Below are 19,655 nucleotides of genomic sequence, written 5' to 3' on the forward strand. Positions count from 1 at the left end.
TGGGCAATTAAGAGTCATCGCGATCTATCCATCAGGCCCTCCTTTAATTTTGCAACAGACAGTGTAGGAGTGAGTGGGACACCTACCTCTCTGTACTTCAATCCACTTGAGTGTCCAATCACGACCTCATTACTCCTTCTAAATGTCTAAAATGTGCAATATAGGTAGGAGGACCAGATTCAGGATTTGCCAGATTAATTATGAACAATGATAATTAGTACGTACGGAGTTTAGTTCGGATCAGCTGACCCGATAACATGCTGCACCTAACTATGATTTGTAAAAATAAATTAAACTACATGCAGGCTCGCGTGGCGAGTAATAAATAAGAGGCAGGTACAGTAACAGGTTGTAAGCAGATTGAATGCAGGTGGAGGAGAAAGGGATGAGAGAGAGAAAGGAGAAGTGGACACTAAACTTATTACCGGCTTCGACATAAGAATCAACAATTAAAAGTTTTTACGGAAAAGATAAGTGAACCATATATTAAGAGTGAAGAGCTAACTCGGTCCGATGTATTATTAGACCCTATTTGATTGCCATGAGTCACCTCCAGACTTATGTTGGTGACTTATGTTAAATCACTTTTATTAAATCACGTCTTATTTGGTTGTAGTGACTAAAGTGCTTTAATACTGTGAAATAAAGATCACTGCGCCTATGCTAATCTGGTATCCTGGCGTAGGGGTAGGTGGGAAAAGCGGTCAAATAAGTTCCCTTTAAGCTACCTTGAGTGACTTATGGATTAAGCCCCTCCAACCCATTTTAGTTCCTATAAAATAGATCTGTTTAGATCTCAACTGACTTAAACAGACTTAGGGTGATTTAAAATAAGTCAGGTTAACCAAACAGGATCTTAGGCCAATGTTTATAGAGTTTTGTGACATTAAATATCTTCAATTGTGCTGACCTGATAACGAGAGATAAGGATGAAATCTATTATCTTATTATTTGGCCAACAAACAGAGCCTCCACGTTCGCTCTCAAGGCCTAGAAATTCCCACGTTAATCGGAGAAAATAGAAAAATAAAAATTACCCACCACTGCCATTATGATAAAAATTAGCCTAAAATACCCATGTGCCTAATTAAAAATCACCTACCAATGTCATTATGAAAAAATAAATATAAAATATCATTTAACTATGTATCAGTTACAAACATATACTATTAATAAAAACTTAGCTAACAACAATCAATCAAAATAAAATCAAAATAATAATAATAATATGCATAATATTATTAAATCTCAACAAATCAAATTGTTATTATAGGTAGATCATAATTGAATTATTTTAACCAACAATAAGACATAATTTACGATAATAAACAGAATGATATATGGTAAAAAAATAATCTTTAAGTAAGCATACAACAACATGCGAATTTTTAAATTTTCAATACTAGCCGCGCAAATTCACGGGCTATACGCCTAGTTCCAAAGGATGTGAGGAAAATTTAATCATCATAAAACTCTTATGATATAATTATCTAGTTTTCAGTCTAATTAACTGTGTTTGGAGACTTGCCTTAGACTTGCTCTAAGTTAGGGGAGGGAGGAAGAAAAAAAAGCATAAACATGTGCACAACACTTTTGACTTTTCCTCTTATCGATAGCCGAGCCTAATATAATGTCACTGACTTGTGGTCCCCAAAACTAAACGGGGCCACCGGTGCAGCGGCGGGAGATGATGACAAACAAAGATCACATTTCGATCTGCTCATTGGACTGCAGCGCCCAGTTTTGTCTTGCGTACAGGCCTCGCGTACTAATGCAGCAGTAATGCGCGCACCTACTACTCACTGGCGCCTGGGCCTGCAGAAAGCCTTGGTCCCACAGAATAGAGGACGCGAACCGTTCTGGCCATCTGTTACCACGCCAGCTCAGCCGAAGTTATTGGCGTCACAGGTGAGCAGGGAATGAGAGCATGCGCCGACACTGCAACTGCCAAGGCACGCCTGCTGGTGCCTGCACAAGGGGACCCACTACAAGGACATACCAATTTCTGTCTAATACTTGCCTTTTTCAGAACGGTTTCCTTTTCACAATTATCGAATACTACATCCATAATGTTTATAAAAGATGATCCATAATAATTTCTTAAGTGAGGGCATGATTTCTTTAAACTTCTTAAGCCGTTCATGCATCTCAAGTGAAAGCTGAGGTCTAGATATATACTCGGCCTAGTAGAACTTAGTTTTTAAGGTACCCCGTACCCACTTTGATAGTTTACAGACCTAGGTGAGGATCCCCAATGTCTTTTACCCTTTCTGATGAATGATCACTCCTTGTGTGTATAATTCCTGAAATCTATATATAATCTTGCGTTGTGTTCTACAGTAATAAGCATTGTCCATATCTTGATAGACGACCTTGACAAAAAAAATACATATGCTTCTCCATCGTTATATATCGTAGGATTTCACACTTCCCAGATAATGTGCGTAGCAGCTAAGAGTTACGTATACACAATTGCATTGCTAGCTTGTGTTTTTATGAAACAGGTGGGGTACGCCCCTACTAATTATATATACTATAAGACCAAAAAATAGAAAAATAGTTGTTACACCAAAAAATAAAGAGATAAAAAGAAAGGAAAAAAATAAGAAAGATTACAACAGGGCTTCTAGCCATTCACTCATAGCAGGTTTGAGTCTCACCTTTGCTCTACGAATAATTTGAGCAAATCCATTCTTGAAATGCTTTCGACAGCTATCCAAAAGAGGATGTTTGCCCTTGAAGATGAAATAAATAACTGGTAAAAAAATTCGATGGCCCCCATCAATTTTTCAAAAAGAGCGGCCTTAAAAAGGAAAGTTCAAAAAAAAAACCACATCAATATTATGCAAAAATATAACGCTCTATTTGTTTATATCCTTATGAATGCAACTAATTAATCAGCAGGCATGTCGAATTATCCAAACAGGCTTTTTGCTCACCTGCTGTGATCTACAGTGCCAACACTGTACACAGCTCTGGGTGCTGTTTGTACGCATAGTTGTCAAAAGAGGCACGCATCACACGTACTGCATGCACAGTATGCAACAGTTCTGCTCGGTTTCTATCTAGGTGTGTTTAGATCCTTGAAAATGTGAGAGAAAAAGTCACATAGGACACTGCAGCACACTGTAGCACTTTTCGTTTGTGTGTGGTAAATATTGTCCTACCATGACCTAAGTAGGCTCAAAAGATTCGTCTCGCAACGTACATCAAAACTATACAATTAGTTTTTTTATTTATCTACATTTAGTACTCCATGCATGTGTCATTTGTTATATTTAATGTTTCGATGTGATTTCGATGTGATGGAAAGTTTCAAAAATTTAGAAAATTTGTGGGATCTAAACACACCCCTAGCCCGCCGTGTTCAGCACTGTAGAGCTACGCTGATCCGATCTGCTGGCCGGGTTGGCCTTCTTTACAGCTGAATTAATTGATGCGTGCTACATAGTAACAATAAGGTCGTAGATTTAACTTTTCACTTTTGTCTTGTACACACACTTGTTGCAAATCATATCATGTTGCTCTCAGACGATTTTGTGCTTGAAATAAAGTGCTATGACAAGATGCTTATGTTAGGTTTGATCTCGGGACGGACTCAGCCCAACGGCAGAGTCCGACTCGATCTTCCCCCTCGCGCCCTGATCGGGGGCGTCCAACCCACTATGGTTGGCGGGCCCCTCACACTGTGCTATAAAAGAAAGGTGGGGGCCGCAGGGGGCACACACGCCAAAGTTCGCCGTGCTCCCCAAAACCCACCGACAAAACCTTAACCGATCTAGAGGGTGCGCAGCCAGTGACGGGAAGAACCCCGCCGACATCCCTAGAGTCGTCTGCGCCGCCGCCGTCACTTCTGCCCCGCCGTCGCCGCCACCATCCTCGACGCCATCGCTCTAGCCTCGACATCTCGGCACCGCTCGTCGCCGCCTTTGAGCGGATCTTCATCACCGAACCCGAGATGGCCAGCTCGAGCTCCGCCTCTAGTGGTGGCGAAGGTCCTCTACTCTCTCTCTGCGCGCTGGCGAAGGGGGCGGCGGCGGCGCCGGTCGTTTCCTCCTCCGGCCAGAGACCCGCCGCCGTTTGCGTGTGGCAAGAGAAACGGGGGAGGAGAGGGAAATGGTGCTAGGGTTTTGGGGGAACCGGCCGTCGGCCGTTTTGTTCCTCCGAGAAGATCGCCCAGCTGTTCGATCGGATTGGACGGCCGAGATCGCTCCGGCGCTGATTGGGCTGGCTTTCGGCCCAAGAGGGCGAAGGGGACGCGCCGCGGCGGGCCGAATTGGCGGCCTGTCCGTCAGTTGTCGGGCCGCGAGCCCAGGCGGGCGCGGATCGCTCTGATCCATGCCGAAAGGCCTTTTGGGCCGCGAGCACAGTCACAGTTTCTTTAGGAATTTCATCTTTATTTAGAAGCATTTCTTTGTTAATTTGTGAATAGTTTTGATCTCTATTCAAATTTGAACCAACGAGATAATTTGTCTTAGAGAACAGTAAAGTTTTACCGTCATATTGCTTCTGAGTAAATGTGATATTCATGTTTCCACTGCAAAAGCTTAAAGTCATTTGCTCTCTAATTTAATTTGAACTAACAGGACAATTAAATTGAAGAGCATGTTTAAAGAGTTTACTTGAAAAGTTAATTATGGTATTGTTATTTTCTGACCAATGTTGTTAATAGCAGTATTATAATTTTTGTATGGTTATTTGCTTTTATTTCTATTTCTGCCCAACGGTGATATGGATTTAATTGCATAAACAGTTGTATGTGTTAATTTTGACCAACGTTGAAAGTAATTCATGCAATTATTATTGTTGTATTCTCACTTTTTTTGTCATTTCAGGAGGGAATGAGAGCATGCGCCGACACTGCAAACTGCCAAGGCACGCCTGCTGGTGCCTGCACAAGGGGACCCACTACAAGGACATACCAATTTCTGTCTAATACTTGCCTTTTTCAGAACGGTTTCCTTTTCACAATTATCGAATACATCCATAATGTTTATAAAAGATGATCCATAATAATTCTTAAGTGAGGGCATGATTTCTTTAAACTTCTTAAGCCGTTCATGCATCTCAAGTGAAAGCTGAGGTCTAGATATATACTCGGCCTAGTAGAACTTAGTTTTTAAGGTACCCCGTACCCACTTTGATAGTTTACAGACCTAGGTGAGGATCCCCAATGTCTTTACCCTTTCTGATGAATGATCACTCCTTGTGTGTATAATTCCTGAAATCTATATATAATCTTGCGTTGTGTTCTACAGTAATAAGCATTGTCCATATCTTGATAGACGACCTTGACAAAAAAAATACATATGCTTCTCCATCGTTATATATCGTAGGATTTCACACTTCCCAGATAATGTGCGTAGCAGCTAAGAGTTACGTATACACAATTGCATTGCTAGCTTGTTTTTATGAAACAGGTGGGGTACGCCCCTACTAATTATATATACTATAAGACCAAAAAATAGAAAAAATAGTTGTTACAAACCAAAAAATAAAGAGATAAAAAAGAAAGGAAAAAATAAGAAGATTACAACAGGGCTTCTAGCCATTCACTCATAGCAGGTTTGAGTCTCACCTTTGCTCTAAGAATAATTTGAGCAAATCCATTCTTGAAATGCTTTCGACAGCTATCCAAAAGAGGATGTTTGCCCTTAAAGATGAAATAAATAACTGGTAAAAAAATTCGATGGCCCCCATCAATTTTTCAAAACGAGCGGCCTTAAAAAGGAAAGTTCAAAAAAAACCACATCAATATTGCAAAATATAACGCTCTATTTGTTTATATCCTTATGAATGCAACTAATTAATCAGCAGGCATGTCAAATTATCCAAACAGGCTTTTGCTCACCTTTGAGACTGTGTTAAATCTACGTTGTCAACCTGTACGACAGTCTCTGGAGTGAACTGTTGACGCATTAGTGTCAAAACAACGCATCCAACTGCAGGGAGCACAACTGGTTTTATATCAGGTTGGTTTACATCTTTGAAAAAAAGTCAGATTGGACACGCACACTGTAGCACTTTTTGTTTGTTTTGATAATATTTGTTGTGATAGACTCATCGTCTAACGTACAATGAGATTTATTATTGTCACTATATGATAAAGTACCTTCTTGTGTGATGCGAATGTGAATGTGATAGCGTCCTTGTCAGTGAATGCGAACAGGAAAAAAAGAGACTCAAGTTGAATCGTCGAAATGTATGGCATTGTCGTTTAGGCCATATTTCAAGGGGGAGAATCGAAATATTAGTAAAGAATGAAATTCTTCCTCCACTACGAGTTCTCTGATCTTGAACAATGCATAGAATGCATTAAAGGAAAGTTTTGTAAAGAAAATTAAAAAAGGTGCCAAACGAAGCGCCGGAATTTTAGAGATCATCCATACAGACATTTGTAGTCCTTTTTCTGTGCGAAGTGTGGATGGTTGTGACTCATTCATAACATTCACAGATGATTACTCCCGTTTTGGATACATTTATCCAATTAAATAAAGATTGGAGGCATTGGATAAATTTAAGATATTCAAAGCTGAAGTTGAAAATCAGCATGATAAAAGAATTAAAATAGTAAGATCTGATTGGGGGGGAGTACTACGGTCGGCATACCCCGTATGGACAAGTTCCTGGACCTTTTGCAAGGATTCTACAGGAAAATGGAATAGTCGCCCAGTATTCCACACCGGACGAGCCTCAGCAGAATGGAGTGGCTGAAAGGCGTAACCGTACACTGATGGATATGGTGCGCAGTATGATGAGTTACTCCACCCTTCCATTGAGTTTAAGGATGGAGGTGTTAAAAACTGCCATCCATATTCTCAACAGAGTGCCAAGTAAGTCGGTGCCCAAAACACCGTACGAGCTGTGGACAGGAAGAGTACCCTCACTAAACCACATGCGTGTGTGGGGGAGCCCAGCTGAGGCTAAACTATTTAACCCAAATATTGGGAAACTAGATCCCAACACAGTCAGCAGCCATTTCATTGGCTATCTAGAAAAGTCAAAAGGTTTTCGTTTCTACTTCCCAGACAGACACACAAAGTTTGTAGAAACGAGACACGCTGTTTTCCTAGAGAAAGAAATGGTAAAGGGGAGCATGGTAGCTCGAGAAATTGATCTTGAGGAGAAGCGGGTGTGTGTGCCCACTCCAATGATTCAGGAGCCATTTTTCTCACTACCTGTTGCTGCTACACCGACAATACCTGATATTGTGATGCCAACACCTATTGTGAGTTGTCCAGCTGTGGCAACAAATGATAATAGGGAGCTTGTCCTTTAGGATCCGATAGAATCAATTGCCACAGATGAGGGGGAGCCACAACAGCCCCAAGAGGATAATGTGCCACAAATTGAGGTACAAAATGTACCAGAAGTCGAGGCCCCTAGAAGGTCTCAAAGAGTCCGAAGGTCAGCTATTTCTAGCGACTATAAAATTTATAATACAGAAGAGTCTCATATGGAGGATGATCCCACTTCATATGAAGAAGCCATGAGAAGTGTTCACTCATCAGAATGGCTTGAGGCTATGAAAGATGAGATGAAGTCGATGAGTTCCAATGGCGTTTGCGACTTAGAGGAAATTCCTAAAGGAGCCAAAACAGTAGGCTGTAAATGGGTCTACAAGGTTAAACATGACTCCAAAGGGAATGTAGAAAGGTTTAAAGCACGACTCGTGGCAAAAGGGCTTTACGCAAAAAGAAGGAATTGATTACAATGAGACATTCTCTCCAGTCTCATGTAAAGATTCCTTCAGAATTATAATGGTACTGGTGGCACATTATGATTTAGAGTTACATCAGATGGATGTAAAGACGGCATTTCTTAATAGGGATCTGAATGAAAATGTTTACATGGCACAACCGAAAGGTTTTGTCATGGAAGAAAAAGAACGCATGGGATGCCATCTAAAGAAATCCATTTATGGATTAAAGCAAACTTCTAGGCAGTGGTATTTAAAGTTTGATGAAACCATAAGGAAATTTGGGTTTAAAGAGAATGATGAGAACAATTGCATTTATGCAAAGTTTAAAAGTGGGAAATTTATTTTCCTTATCCTGTATTTTGACGACATTTTACTTGCAAGTAGTGATGTCCGTCTACTACTGGAGACAAAGAAATTTTTGTCCTCAAATTTTGATATGAAAGATCTTGGTGAAGCTTCATTCGTTTTTAGGAATAGAAATTGACCAAGATAGAAGAAAGGGGGTATTAGGATTGTCACAAAAGGCTTACTTGGAAAAAGTTCTAAAGAAATACAATACGCATGCCTGTAAGTCTTCACCTGCTCCTATAGTCAAGGGTGAAAGATTTGGGAAATTTCAATGTCCCAGGAACCAATATGAGATCGATCAAATGAAAGCGGTTCCATATGCTTCAGCTATCGGAAGCCTACAGTATACTCAAGTGTGTACATGCCCTGACTTGGCATTTGTTACCGGGATACTTGGCAGATATCAAAGTAATCCAGGACAGACACACTGGATAATGGTAAAGAAAGCTTTGCGCTATGTGCAAGGCACAAAAGGCCTCATGTTAACATATAGAAGATCTGACACCCTAGAGATAGAAGGGTACTCAGTTGCAGATTTTGCGGGAGACATAGATGACCGGAAGTCCACGGCCAGTTATATTTTTACTCTCGCAGGAGGAGCTATATCGTGATAAAGCTCCAAATAAAGTGTCACTGCATCATCAATGATGTATGCATAATTTGTTGCTTGTTATGAGGCCTCGGGCAGGTAGAATGGTTAAAGAAATTCATACCCGGTTTAAGAGTGGTTGACAGCATTCAAAAACCACTCAGAATATACTGCGACAATGAACCTGCAGTGTTCTATACTCACAACAATAAGTCAAGTGGTGCTGCCAAATACATTGACATAAAGTTTTATGTTGTGAAAGGGAAAATCCAGGATCACTCCATTACTCTTGAGCATATAAGCACAAAGAAAATGCTTGCAGATCCGCTCACAAAAGGCTTACCACCCAGCGTGTTTGGTGAACACGTAGCCGGCATGGGTTTAAGGGAAAGCCTGTGATTCCTGAACAATATAGGGCCCAAAGTTTAAAGAATTGTTTCAGAACAGTGAAGTGTATGGTAGCTGTTGAATCTATCGACAACTGGCCGTGACGATGAAGCATGCTCTATGCGCTAATCTGTGATGGAACGAGTAAAGTTAAAAGTGTTAAAGATAAAGTGTAAAGTTGAAAGGAATAGTAGAGATCAAGGGGGAGAATGTTTGGTTTGATCTCGGGACGGACTCAGCCCAACGGCAGAGTCCGACTCGGTCTTCCCCCTCGCGCCCTGATCGGGGGCGTCCAACCCACTATGGTTGGCGGGCCCCCGTCACACTGCGGTATAAAAGAAAGGTGGGGCCGCAGGGGGCACACACGCCAAAGTTCGCCGTGCTCCCCAAAACCCACCGACAAAACCCTAACCGATCTAGAGGGTGCGCAGCCAGTGACGGGAAGAACCCCGCCGACATCCCTAGAGTCGTCTGCGCCGCCGCCGTCACTTCTGCCCCGCCGTCGCCGCCACCGTCCTCGACGCCGTCGCTCCGGCCTCGACGTCTCGGCACCGCTCGTCGCCGCCTTTGAGCGGATCTTCATCACCGAACCCGAGATGGCCGGCTCGAGCTCCGCCACTAGTGGTGACGAAGGTCCTCTACTCTCTCTCTCTGTATATGTTGTAGATTTAGGACTCTTGTACTCAGAACAAAGGAAAGGTGAAAGAAACCCCACTCGATCCGTGCACTGTGATCCTAGACTCTAACAGCTTAATTTCATTGCTTAGTCAGGCAGTTGGCATATATGAAGATTTTTTTTACTAGTTTACATGATGTGGATCCATGATCATGCTGCATGCTTATTTTCGGCAGGCCAGGATGTGATGGAAGCCAATCGATTCGAAAGCAACCAGAGACCGCGTAGTGAAGCTAGCCATGGACAAGCAAATAGCGACATATACCACAAGCATTATCGATAGGATTTAACCTAGTAGGGAGGGACTTCCAAGAAACATGATGTACGTCAGTACGTGTGGAGCGAGGGATAAAAGATAGAAGACAGTTTTTACTCAACCCCTTCGCTTTTTTTACTTTCCCCCCTTTCTATTTGGCAGCTAGCTAGTTGCAGCTCGATCCGGACTGTCCACGCTCAACTTTCTTGCCAATAAGCTCATCCTATCTTTTGACGGCCTGTACCAAATAAAATAAAGCGCTTTCCAACTGGTCTATCGTACCGACTACAGTAATCTAAGGTCCACACTTTTTTTAGAAAAAGGTTGCGAATCCGGCCTATACATCCGTGGATGTACACAGTCAATTATTACAAAGTTTACAAAGAAAAAAAAAAGCACAACTAGTCTTCAATTCAAACAAAAAACTACTGTAAACGATAGTTTTGCTTCCACCCTCTTTTATCTAAGGTCCACACTTTTGGCAAAACAAAAAAAAGTGATGGTTTTCACCCCTTGTCAGCTTTACCAGCAGCAATGCGCGCACACACAGTGAATTCTTCATCAGTGCATGCATCATGCTTGTGTTGTCACCAGCGCACGGCGGTGAGCCGGCCGGCCGGCGGCGGCGTGAAATTTTTGGCGTGGCAGACGACGAGGGCAGCCGCTGGCCGCCGCAGCAGAGGGTGCGCTGATGATTGGATCGGATCGGAGCTGGCGGCCGGCGCGCGCTCACATGGATCGGGTCGGAGCTGGCTAGCGCATCCGATCCATACCGGCGGCGGCCGGCCGTCGTAGTACGTCTGGGCTGCTGGTGGCGGTAGCGTATGCGCGCCGTGTCGTCGCGGCACCCACCGTCGGCGGCACGTCGGGCGCGAGGTGTGCAAGATGGAAGGCGACCGATCGTTCTTAGCCGCTTGGCCCTCTTGGTCTCTAGCTACTACTAGCTAGCTAATAAGCTAAAGATATATGGGGTGAGCCCCACAGCACGTAGCTACTAGCTATACTTGCTCCCCTAGATGAAGGTACGCTAGCCAGCGTGCTCTCCCCATGGAGTAGCAGTATAGGATGGTCCATGCCGCCACCGTATATATATGGCGATTCGGGAGCGAAAAGGACACTGGCAACAGGCACGGCATGGTCTGCTTGCTGCTGGTGCTGGATCCTTTGCGCGCGACTAGCTAGATCAGCACTAGCCCCAAATTAATTTTTCTTCTCTCTTTCTCGATCTCTACGGCCTGTTTACAAAATTTTCCCTCTAACTTTTCTCTAATCCATATGGATTGTTCGTTAACTGACTAGTCGTGGCAGATCATACCGATTCCGATATGCATACATGAAAGCGTTGAACCTTCATCATATATATCTAAGAAATAGAAACAAAAAACTCATCCCTATTATAAACGCACAGGCACGTGCTCCACCTTTATGAATGCTAGCTAGATTACGACAAACTGAGAAATAGAATTCAAATGTTGTGATCGCATCCACACATATATACCAAATTAAATGATGACCAAGAAATTAAAAGGCGGAACGCATCCACATTCCAAGTACTAGATACTCATATAGTAAATCAAACCCGCGGCACTTGTGATCGCCATATATGAATTGCTTCATATTTGAAAAAGGCAAAACAAAATGTGTGGATGATTAGCAGGTCAGTCGTTGTCTTACTCGTGGACATTGGCTGGCTAGCTAGGTAGCTATACTCACCTATATATTCACAATTCACTTTCACGACATTGATGGAAAATTTGATGGAAGAAGACCCCAACTCAGATGAAGAGGACATTTCTGTTTTTCCTATTAAGCTCGTGGGGCCCTTCATATAGCCCACACGAGAAATAAAGAGGCTACACATCATCACACAAATCATGCTGCCATGTCTAACGAAAGCATGAGTATATATACATCTCTCCATGGCCATGCCTATACATTTTTTATAGTCCTTGAGAATGTAGGAAAATCATAATGAGTTTGGTATGAAAACTAAAAGATTTTTAGAACCTTCTGGGCCATAACTAATGATTAGTGGTCAATTTCAAGTTTGATAACATGCCAATAACGCTTAGAGCGAGAAAGAATGAACAATAATAGGATCTCTAAGTACCCATGGATGCTCTCTCTCAAGAAATAACTTATTATTGCAAGCAATTCTCCATTGTCCCAAATGTGATCTCTTATTAGAAAAGTTCTTGATTTATTAATGGTTCCTGACATGTTTCTACAACCAGCTTGTTAGCTGATCGAACAATATCGATTCAACTGATCAAACTTAAAAATCATTTATTGTAGTGTATTGTACTTATGCTGGCAGTTTTCCCCTAATATCTGCTTTGTTTTATAGCCCATGTGACTATGAGTATTTCCTTATCAAGTTCAAATTGATCAATAAAAAATAAACAATTTGGTGATCTACAGTTGAGGCAAATTAAAGGAACTATATATGTACCGACAATGGAATGGAATGATCTTCTCAATGAAACAAAATGCATGTTATTCAAACAGGCCTTGCTACAAATAAAGAGGCAACAACAGGTAAAGACTCCCTTAATTTATATGCACGTTGTAGTCATTGTGCAGAATATTGTAAAGGTAATTTCTAGAATAAACTACTCTCACAGTACCACTTCGTTTTTAGCACTGATTAAATAGGTAAACTTTTGTTGATCAAAGATTGAGCCATGGAAGTAAACAGGCAAGTACAAATGCAGTGGTGTCAAGAGTATTGTCAGACTACACATATATACTAACATTCTTGTATGCATACTTCAAACTTAAAGCTCTCTATGTAGCTATTAAATATTACTTAGATGATTCGAATACTCATCAACATAAGTGAATAGTTACCCTGCTAATAACATTGCTCTTTCCCTTTACTAAAAAGAAAATAATGAGTGCAGGTAGTTAATGATTAGAACAAATTAAAGCTACGGTAATTAGAAACGAAGCTACCATAATTTACTATAGAGCCTGCTTGAACCCTAACTTGGATATCATGGCCACTAGGATATGCATCGTGTTTGAGATTATCGTACCTGTAAATCAAAGCAATTGCAAGCTAGGACTTTATATTTTAATAATTTTTTACATACATACCAAATTGATAAGATTTACAAGACTATATACTAACACGCTACAAGTGTTAGGGCTTAACTAACCATTTCTTAGTTGTCCACCAATCGTGCATAAGCCAAGGATTGTATATATATGCTGATGTTTTCCATTAGTGGCACATATATACTAGTAACAAAGAGACTAACCGATCAATTGGTTAACGTAATTCTATGTTGTTGCCTTAATTAGGCAAACTACTTTATATATGAGCTATATGCTGTTGTTATGTGATGCAGCACAAAATGACTAAGATATTTGACAATATATAAAGTAATGTGACAACCACCAGAAGAGCCAATAATTACGTTAAAAAGGTACTGGAAGTTCAAGTTCACAAAAACCTGCATGCATATATGTCATAAAATCTTGACTCCTAAAAAAACAAAGCATCTCCGAAAAGAAATTGAAGGATATATAAACAATCTGCATATGACTATATATAGCAACGCAAAATGGGGAACACAGTAGCAAGTCTCTGATTACTATATTAAAAGTATGATCTTGATCCCATGTTTAGTAGCGTACTATATCTTCAAAGAACTCTATAAGTATTAACCCAATGCATGCATGGTCCTGAGTCCTTTCGATATCAGAGTTATTTTTCCAATTACTCTCAACAGTGTTAAAATGGAGTACGCTAAAGAAAACACACATATCAATGGTTCGCTGCTATATTTATTGCATATACTGCATTTCTTTCTGACAAGGCATTTGGAGACTGGACTTGTACTAACCAAAGGGAGAAACGAATACAGATAATTATCAGCAAATAAATCTTCCATGATATATAGGGATCGGAGCAGCTAGCTAACCAACTGCAGCAATAAGGCCTACTAATGAGAGACACTGATCAGCAATGGCAGAGCCTGCTAAATGCGTGGCTAAAGCAGAAAATGTCTTATCGATCCCACATATGACCACAGGTACTTGTAACTTCGTTACTACCCAGTACGTAGTACACGTGTCCCTAAATGGGTAGAAGTCATAGACCAGATGAACTTGTATGAAGTACTTGTATATATACCAAGTATGAAGTACTTGTGCCCCCACAAGTTTTTTGTATTGCCACATGTAATGCACTGGTGCAGTGTGCACTACAATGCAATGTGGCCTGCAATTTCGAATTCGCAGTGGGCAAGCACCACCATGCATGTAGCAATTCTTCTATCATCCTAATTAACTCTGACACCAAAAAGATCAAGGGGAAAATCTGACCTAGCAGGAAAAGATCTCTTGTGTGCTTTTCAATGCGCAACTTCATCCTCTCTTTTGTTTTTCTTTTAGCTTCGCTTGCAGAGAAAGGCAGGATACCATACACAAATATTGGCATTATTAGCTTTCATGGTTCGTATGCATGCCTGATGAACACCTCACACTGTATAGCAGACAGAACTGCTGGTGCAGAAGAGACAGCAGCAACAGAAACAGCAGGGAAGGAATGGCCCCAGAGACAAATGCGCAAACCAAATCAAGGCCGCATTTAGTTCCCAAAAAGTTCCAAACTTTTCCGTCACATCGAATTTTTTAACACATGCATGAAGTATTAAATGTAGTTAAAAAAACTAACTACACAGTCTGACTGATTACCACGAGATGAATCTAACAACGTTAATTAATCCATGATTGGACATTAATTATCAAATAAAAACGAAACATGCTACAGTGTCGTAACCCAAAAATTTTCGCGATCTAAACGCGGCCCAAGAAGTGTAACAGTATGTGCGGAGAGAGAGAGATGCGCGGAGAGAGAAATTAAAGGTGGAGATACTACGAGAGGGGGAGGGGGAGAGAGATAAAACAGATGAGCAAGCTTACGAGCATGTGTGTAGACGACTGTAGAATAGGAGAAGGATTAGGATCTCTGGATCTGTCCTCCGATCCACTCCTCCCATATAAACTGCCTGTCCTAGAAAGAGAGAGAGGAGGGAGAGGGAGAAGGGAGGCACTGGGCTCTGGCATGGCTTTGGCTGGCTGCCTAGCTCCCACATTTTAAAGGCACCTACAGCTTTGGAAGGAGAGCCCCAATTGACCTGCCCAAACATAACAGCAGCAGCAGCAAGAACAAGAACAATCCATGTGCACAATACATGCATGCAGCACAGTAAATAAAACACATATACTACTCCGATCCATACCGTGCAGCCCGTATTAGTAGTAATTGTTATCATATGTGGGGGAGCACACTGGGTTTGGTCATGGTGGTAAGTAATACTGTAGTAGCTTTCAGAAATATAATGCAAGGAATCGAATTCCCTCCCCTCTAATGCTCCTGGAATGGAAATTAGTCTCCAGGCACCAGCAGGGAAAATAACCAAGCACACAATCGATCGAGCGAGGAAATCACAGCGAGCGAATCGAAGCAAGAAATATTTTCTGTTGCAGATGCTTTCTTCTTAATTTTCTTGTTTCCCACGCGGAAATAATTGCTAGCTTAATTAGAGAAAATTAAGAGATCGAGATGAGCTATATACGGGTTACGATCGAAGATTAATTGTAGCTGGCCTGGGCCTGTCGTCGCTGCTGCTCCTCCGATCTGATTCCTCTTGCACCGGCAGGCCACCGCCGCCTTTGTTTACTTGGATCTCCATCCTCTCCACGACGACCATTTGTGCCGTGCCAGAAGCCCAGAAGCGGTCGGCCGGGAAGTAGTAGCTAGATGCTGTAGCGGGGGATCGTACGACCACGACCTCTTCACAAGTCAAGATTCAAGGAGCACCTCGCTTTCCCGGAGGAGGAGGACGACGATGACGGCGGCGACGGCAGCTGCAGCGGCTGGGCCTGCGTCGGCGGCGGCGCCCTCCCGCCGCCGCTCTCCTCCTCGGAGCCGGCGCAGTCGAGGTTCACCCCGAACAGCCGCACCCGCTTCGAGGCCGACGACGCCACGGGAGGCGGCGGCTCCGCGTGCTGCCCTGGCGTCGTCGGTATCCGTACCGGCACGGAGTCCAGCACCATGGTCTGCTGGTGCGGCCGGTAGAAGAGCAGCTGCTGCCTGCTGCCGGGGGCCCCGTAGGTGTGGCGGCGGCGGGAGTCGTAGTCGTAGTCGTAGCAGAGCGAGGAGGGCGAGGGCGGCAGGTGGAGCACCGTCGTCGTCCTGGCACCGAGCGCGGCCGGGTGATGCGCCCACGGCGCGTAGGGGATGGAGGGGAGCGGGAGGCGGTGGTAGTGCACGGGCGGGTCGGGGCGCCGGCGCCAGTCGATGAAGAGCCTGCCCCGCGCCGCCTCCCCGACGCCACGGCCGAAGGAGACGGTGTCCCCGGCGTCGAGGCGCTTCTCCTTGACGAAGCGGCTCCACCCCTTGGTCATGACGTAGCTCTGGCTACTGTTCCAGTAGGAGTAACGGAAGCGCCAGGGCTTGCCGGTGCGGTCCTCGAAGCTGAGCAGGAGGCCCTTCTCGTTCGCCGCCGCGTCCAGGGGGAAGAACTTCTCCGCGTGCTGCTTCGGGATCACCAGCCGGTTCAGCTTCCCCACGTCGCTCGGCGTCACCACCTTGTCGAACATGTGCTCCTTCTCCACCGCCACCACCTGCTGCGCCCGCTCCTCGCCGCCGCCCGACGGCGCCGGGCCGGCGGTGAACTCCATCGTCGCCTCCAGCTAGCGATCAAGATCGATCGAGGCGTGGAGGTAAGTAGGACGCCGATAGACGATGTCTCTCCTGCCTCCTGCCCGGCCTGCTGCTTCCTTGAACTTTGACCAGTAGTATACTATGTGCTAGCTTATGGTATGCTGCTGGATGGCAAACAGTGGTGTGCTGTTGCTATAGTCAGTATAGGACTTGCTTTGGGGATTTCCTCCTGCTTGTTATATATTATTAGTGGATGTCTTAGCTAGGATTGGAAAATAATTTAGAATTGCAGGGTTTGGTTCTTGGTTTAATTGTTGTTTTGGCCGGCGCGCGCGGGCTACTGTTAGTTGGTGAATTACCTAGCCAGGGATCGGAAGAACTGTACTGATGAGGAATAAGGGTTTGTGTGCAAGGTAGCTAGGCTGTTGTGGTATGGGATTATTCAATTCAGGGCTGAAATCAAAGGAGGATGGGAGGGGGGAGGAGGAGGAGGAAGAGCAAGCTAAGGATGAAGAAGAGAGGGAGAGGGAGAGAGGAGGAAGAAGTGTCTGGCTAGGAGATGTGATGAGTGGTAGCAGTACTATGAAGGTTCTTGGTGGGGGGAAGGAAATGGGGGAAGGGGGGATGGATACTTACTTTTGGCTCTTGCCACCAAAGGTAATTGGCCTAGCTAGCCACACTGTGTTTACATGTTGTGTTGCAGGTAAGCATGCTTGCGACATCTCTGCCGCTGTCTGTGTAGGAGTATATGTATATATATACGTATGTATGTATCCAATATCCATGAGGTAGGGTGTAGAGAGGGTGGGAAGGGTGGGCACAAGCACAATACAAGTAGCATGCTTTTTAAAGGGATGAGATGAGAGAGGGGGGAGAGTAGTAGGGTGGGCCCCACGAATTATCTGGTTGAGCTCATGTGAGCTTGTCCTTGTCATGCTACAGGCCGGCCATAGGGGGACCTTTATGACTGTATTTACTTCTAAAATTTCTCTCTCCAAACTTCACTATTCACCTATCACATCAAATCTTTTACCTCATACATGGAACATTAAATATAGATAAATAAAAAAACTAATTGCATAGTTTTGATGTACACGACGAGACGAATCTTTTGAGCCTAGTTAGGTCATGGTAGGACAACAATTACCACAAATAAACGAAAAGTGCTATAGTGTGCCACAGTGTCCGATGTGATCCTTTTTACCACTATTTTACGGATCTAAACACAGCCTATGTGAGTTAGGCAGGTGATGAGCCTCAAAATGCCAGTTGTTGCCTGCAAGTCTTCAGCATGCATGTTATTACTAGCTACTAGTAATTATTGATTGGTAGTGTCAAGTAGTAAGTACTGATTCTCCAGCTCATGCACGGCCTATCTTCGCGCGATTATATTTTTCAAGTATTCCACGCACTTTGATTATTTGCACTTAGCTTTGGCCGTGTTCAAATAGAACACAAATTTTTTTTGCAATAGAATCTTGCTAATTTGAAGTACTAAATGAAGTTTATTTACAAAACTTTTTGTACAGAGATAGTACAGGTCAGGTCAGCATCATATCGGGCCATCGGCTTGGCTGCTGGTCTCTGATTCGGCCCCGGGAGTGAGAAGAGGAGCCTATTTTATGTGCACACGCATATACACATGTGGTGCATACAATATATAGGATGCGAATGCGATGTGCATGCAGCAACTTGCCGGTAGAGTGGTAGACGGCATTTTTTAAAAAAATTATATGGTGCACACACATGTTGTTGGGTGTTAACTGGGCAAAGGAGGCACGGGAATGGTGATGTAACGCCAGTGGTTCCTTCTCCCCCCCCCCCCCCCCCCCGAGGGTTAGTTGGCCTCTGTTAGGTTAAGAAAAGGCCCTTGCATTGCTGGTCTAAGTTTGTAGATTACTTTGACAAGTATTTTTTCTCTCTAGATCTTTAACTACTTTTCCTTTGATCCAATGTAAAGGCTGCGGTGTGTATAGTTCAATTATAGATTACCGTTACAGATTCTGTCGCCTATCAATTCATTAGTACTTAATTAATTTGGTGGCTAGAAAAGAGCATACCCTAGCTACGAGTGGGGTAATGAACTGGGAATGAATCAACTCAACCAGTAAGAACTAAATAAACATGATAGCAAAGCAAAGGAAAGCATTGTTTCATAAAAAAAACAATAATGGAAGCTCAATTCACATGGAAATAGCCAGCAAGGACACCAAGCACACGACCAATCAGAAAGGTCAAAGATAGGCGAATCCCATGGGCCCCCTTGCCCTGTTGCCACTTGGTTCCCCAGCTATAGCAACACCCCCCCCCCCCCCCCCCCCCCCCCAGTTGTTGATCGGTCGACGCCATGGCTGAAAACGAACGAAATGCACGCCGAGCGAGCTGAGAGAGAAACTTCCGGCGCCGGCCGGGCTCTCTGTGGATTGGCTGCGCACACTTTGTTGACCCGTGTGTACATCAGAATATAATGAAGCTGCAGCTAGCTAGCTTGCACGGGGTGCTCGTTGCACACACACACACACACTAATGCGAGAGCATGAGGGGTTAGCAGGAGATCGCATATACTATTCATTCCTAGTTGCCATGTGGAGTAATAAGATAATTAACACTGATCATCTCAATACACCGTGATGCAATTAACCAGCTGGTCTGTACGCGTACTATACACTCGCACGTATGGCGTACGTACTGTATGTCCGTTGCTTGCCTGACCAAACTGACCCCTTGTAAGATGCAAAATTCAAAATTCCAAAACTATCACATCGAATGGGAATATTACATGCATGGAGTATTAAATCTAGACGAAATAAAAAACTAATTGCATAGTTTGCTTATAAATTACGAAACGAATCTAATGAGCCTAATTAGATCATGATTAGACATTAATTTGCTACAGTAAACATATACTAATGATGAATTAATTGGACTCATTAGATTCGTCTCGCGATTTACTAACAGAATTTGCAATTAATTTTATAATTAGTCTATATTTAATACTTCAAATATGAAAAAATTCCT

At 43.3% G+C, this 19,655-nt stretch overlaps 1 protein-coding gene across 1 annotated transcript; it reads right to left on the bottom strand.

The window, feature by feature from the left end:
- Positions 1–15,378: 15,378 nt before the first annotated feature.
- On the bottom strand, positions 15,379–17,438 carry LOC120692549 (B3 domain-containing protein Os03g0120900-like). The gene has a single exon (XM_039975874.1). The coding sequence runs from the start codon at positions 16,652–16,654 to the stop codon at positions 15,767–15,769; it is 888 nt and encodes a 295-aa protein (XP_039831808.1). The 5' UTR covers positions 16,655–17,438; the 3' UTR covers positions 15,379–15,766.
- Between the last annotated feature and the right edge of the window lie 2,217 nt (positions 17,439–19,655).

Source organism: Panicum virgatum, chromosome 9N (genome assembly GCF_016808335.1).
Source record: "Panicum virgatum strain AP13 chromosome 9N, P.virgatum_v5, whole genome shotgun sequence".
Taxonomy (NCBI): Eukaryota; Viridiplantae; Streptophyta; class Magnoliopsida; order Poales; family Poaceae; genus Panicum; species Panicum virgatum.

Coding starts and splice junctions, on each gene's coding strand:
- LOC120692549 (XM_039975874.1), bottom strand. CDS start 16,654: ATGGAGTTCACCGCCGGCCCGGCGCCGTCGGGCGGCGGCGAGGAGCGG.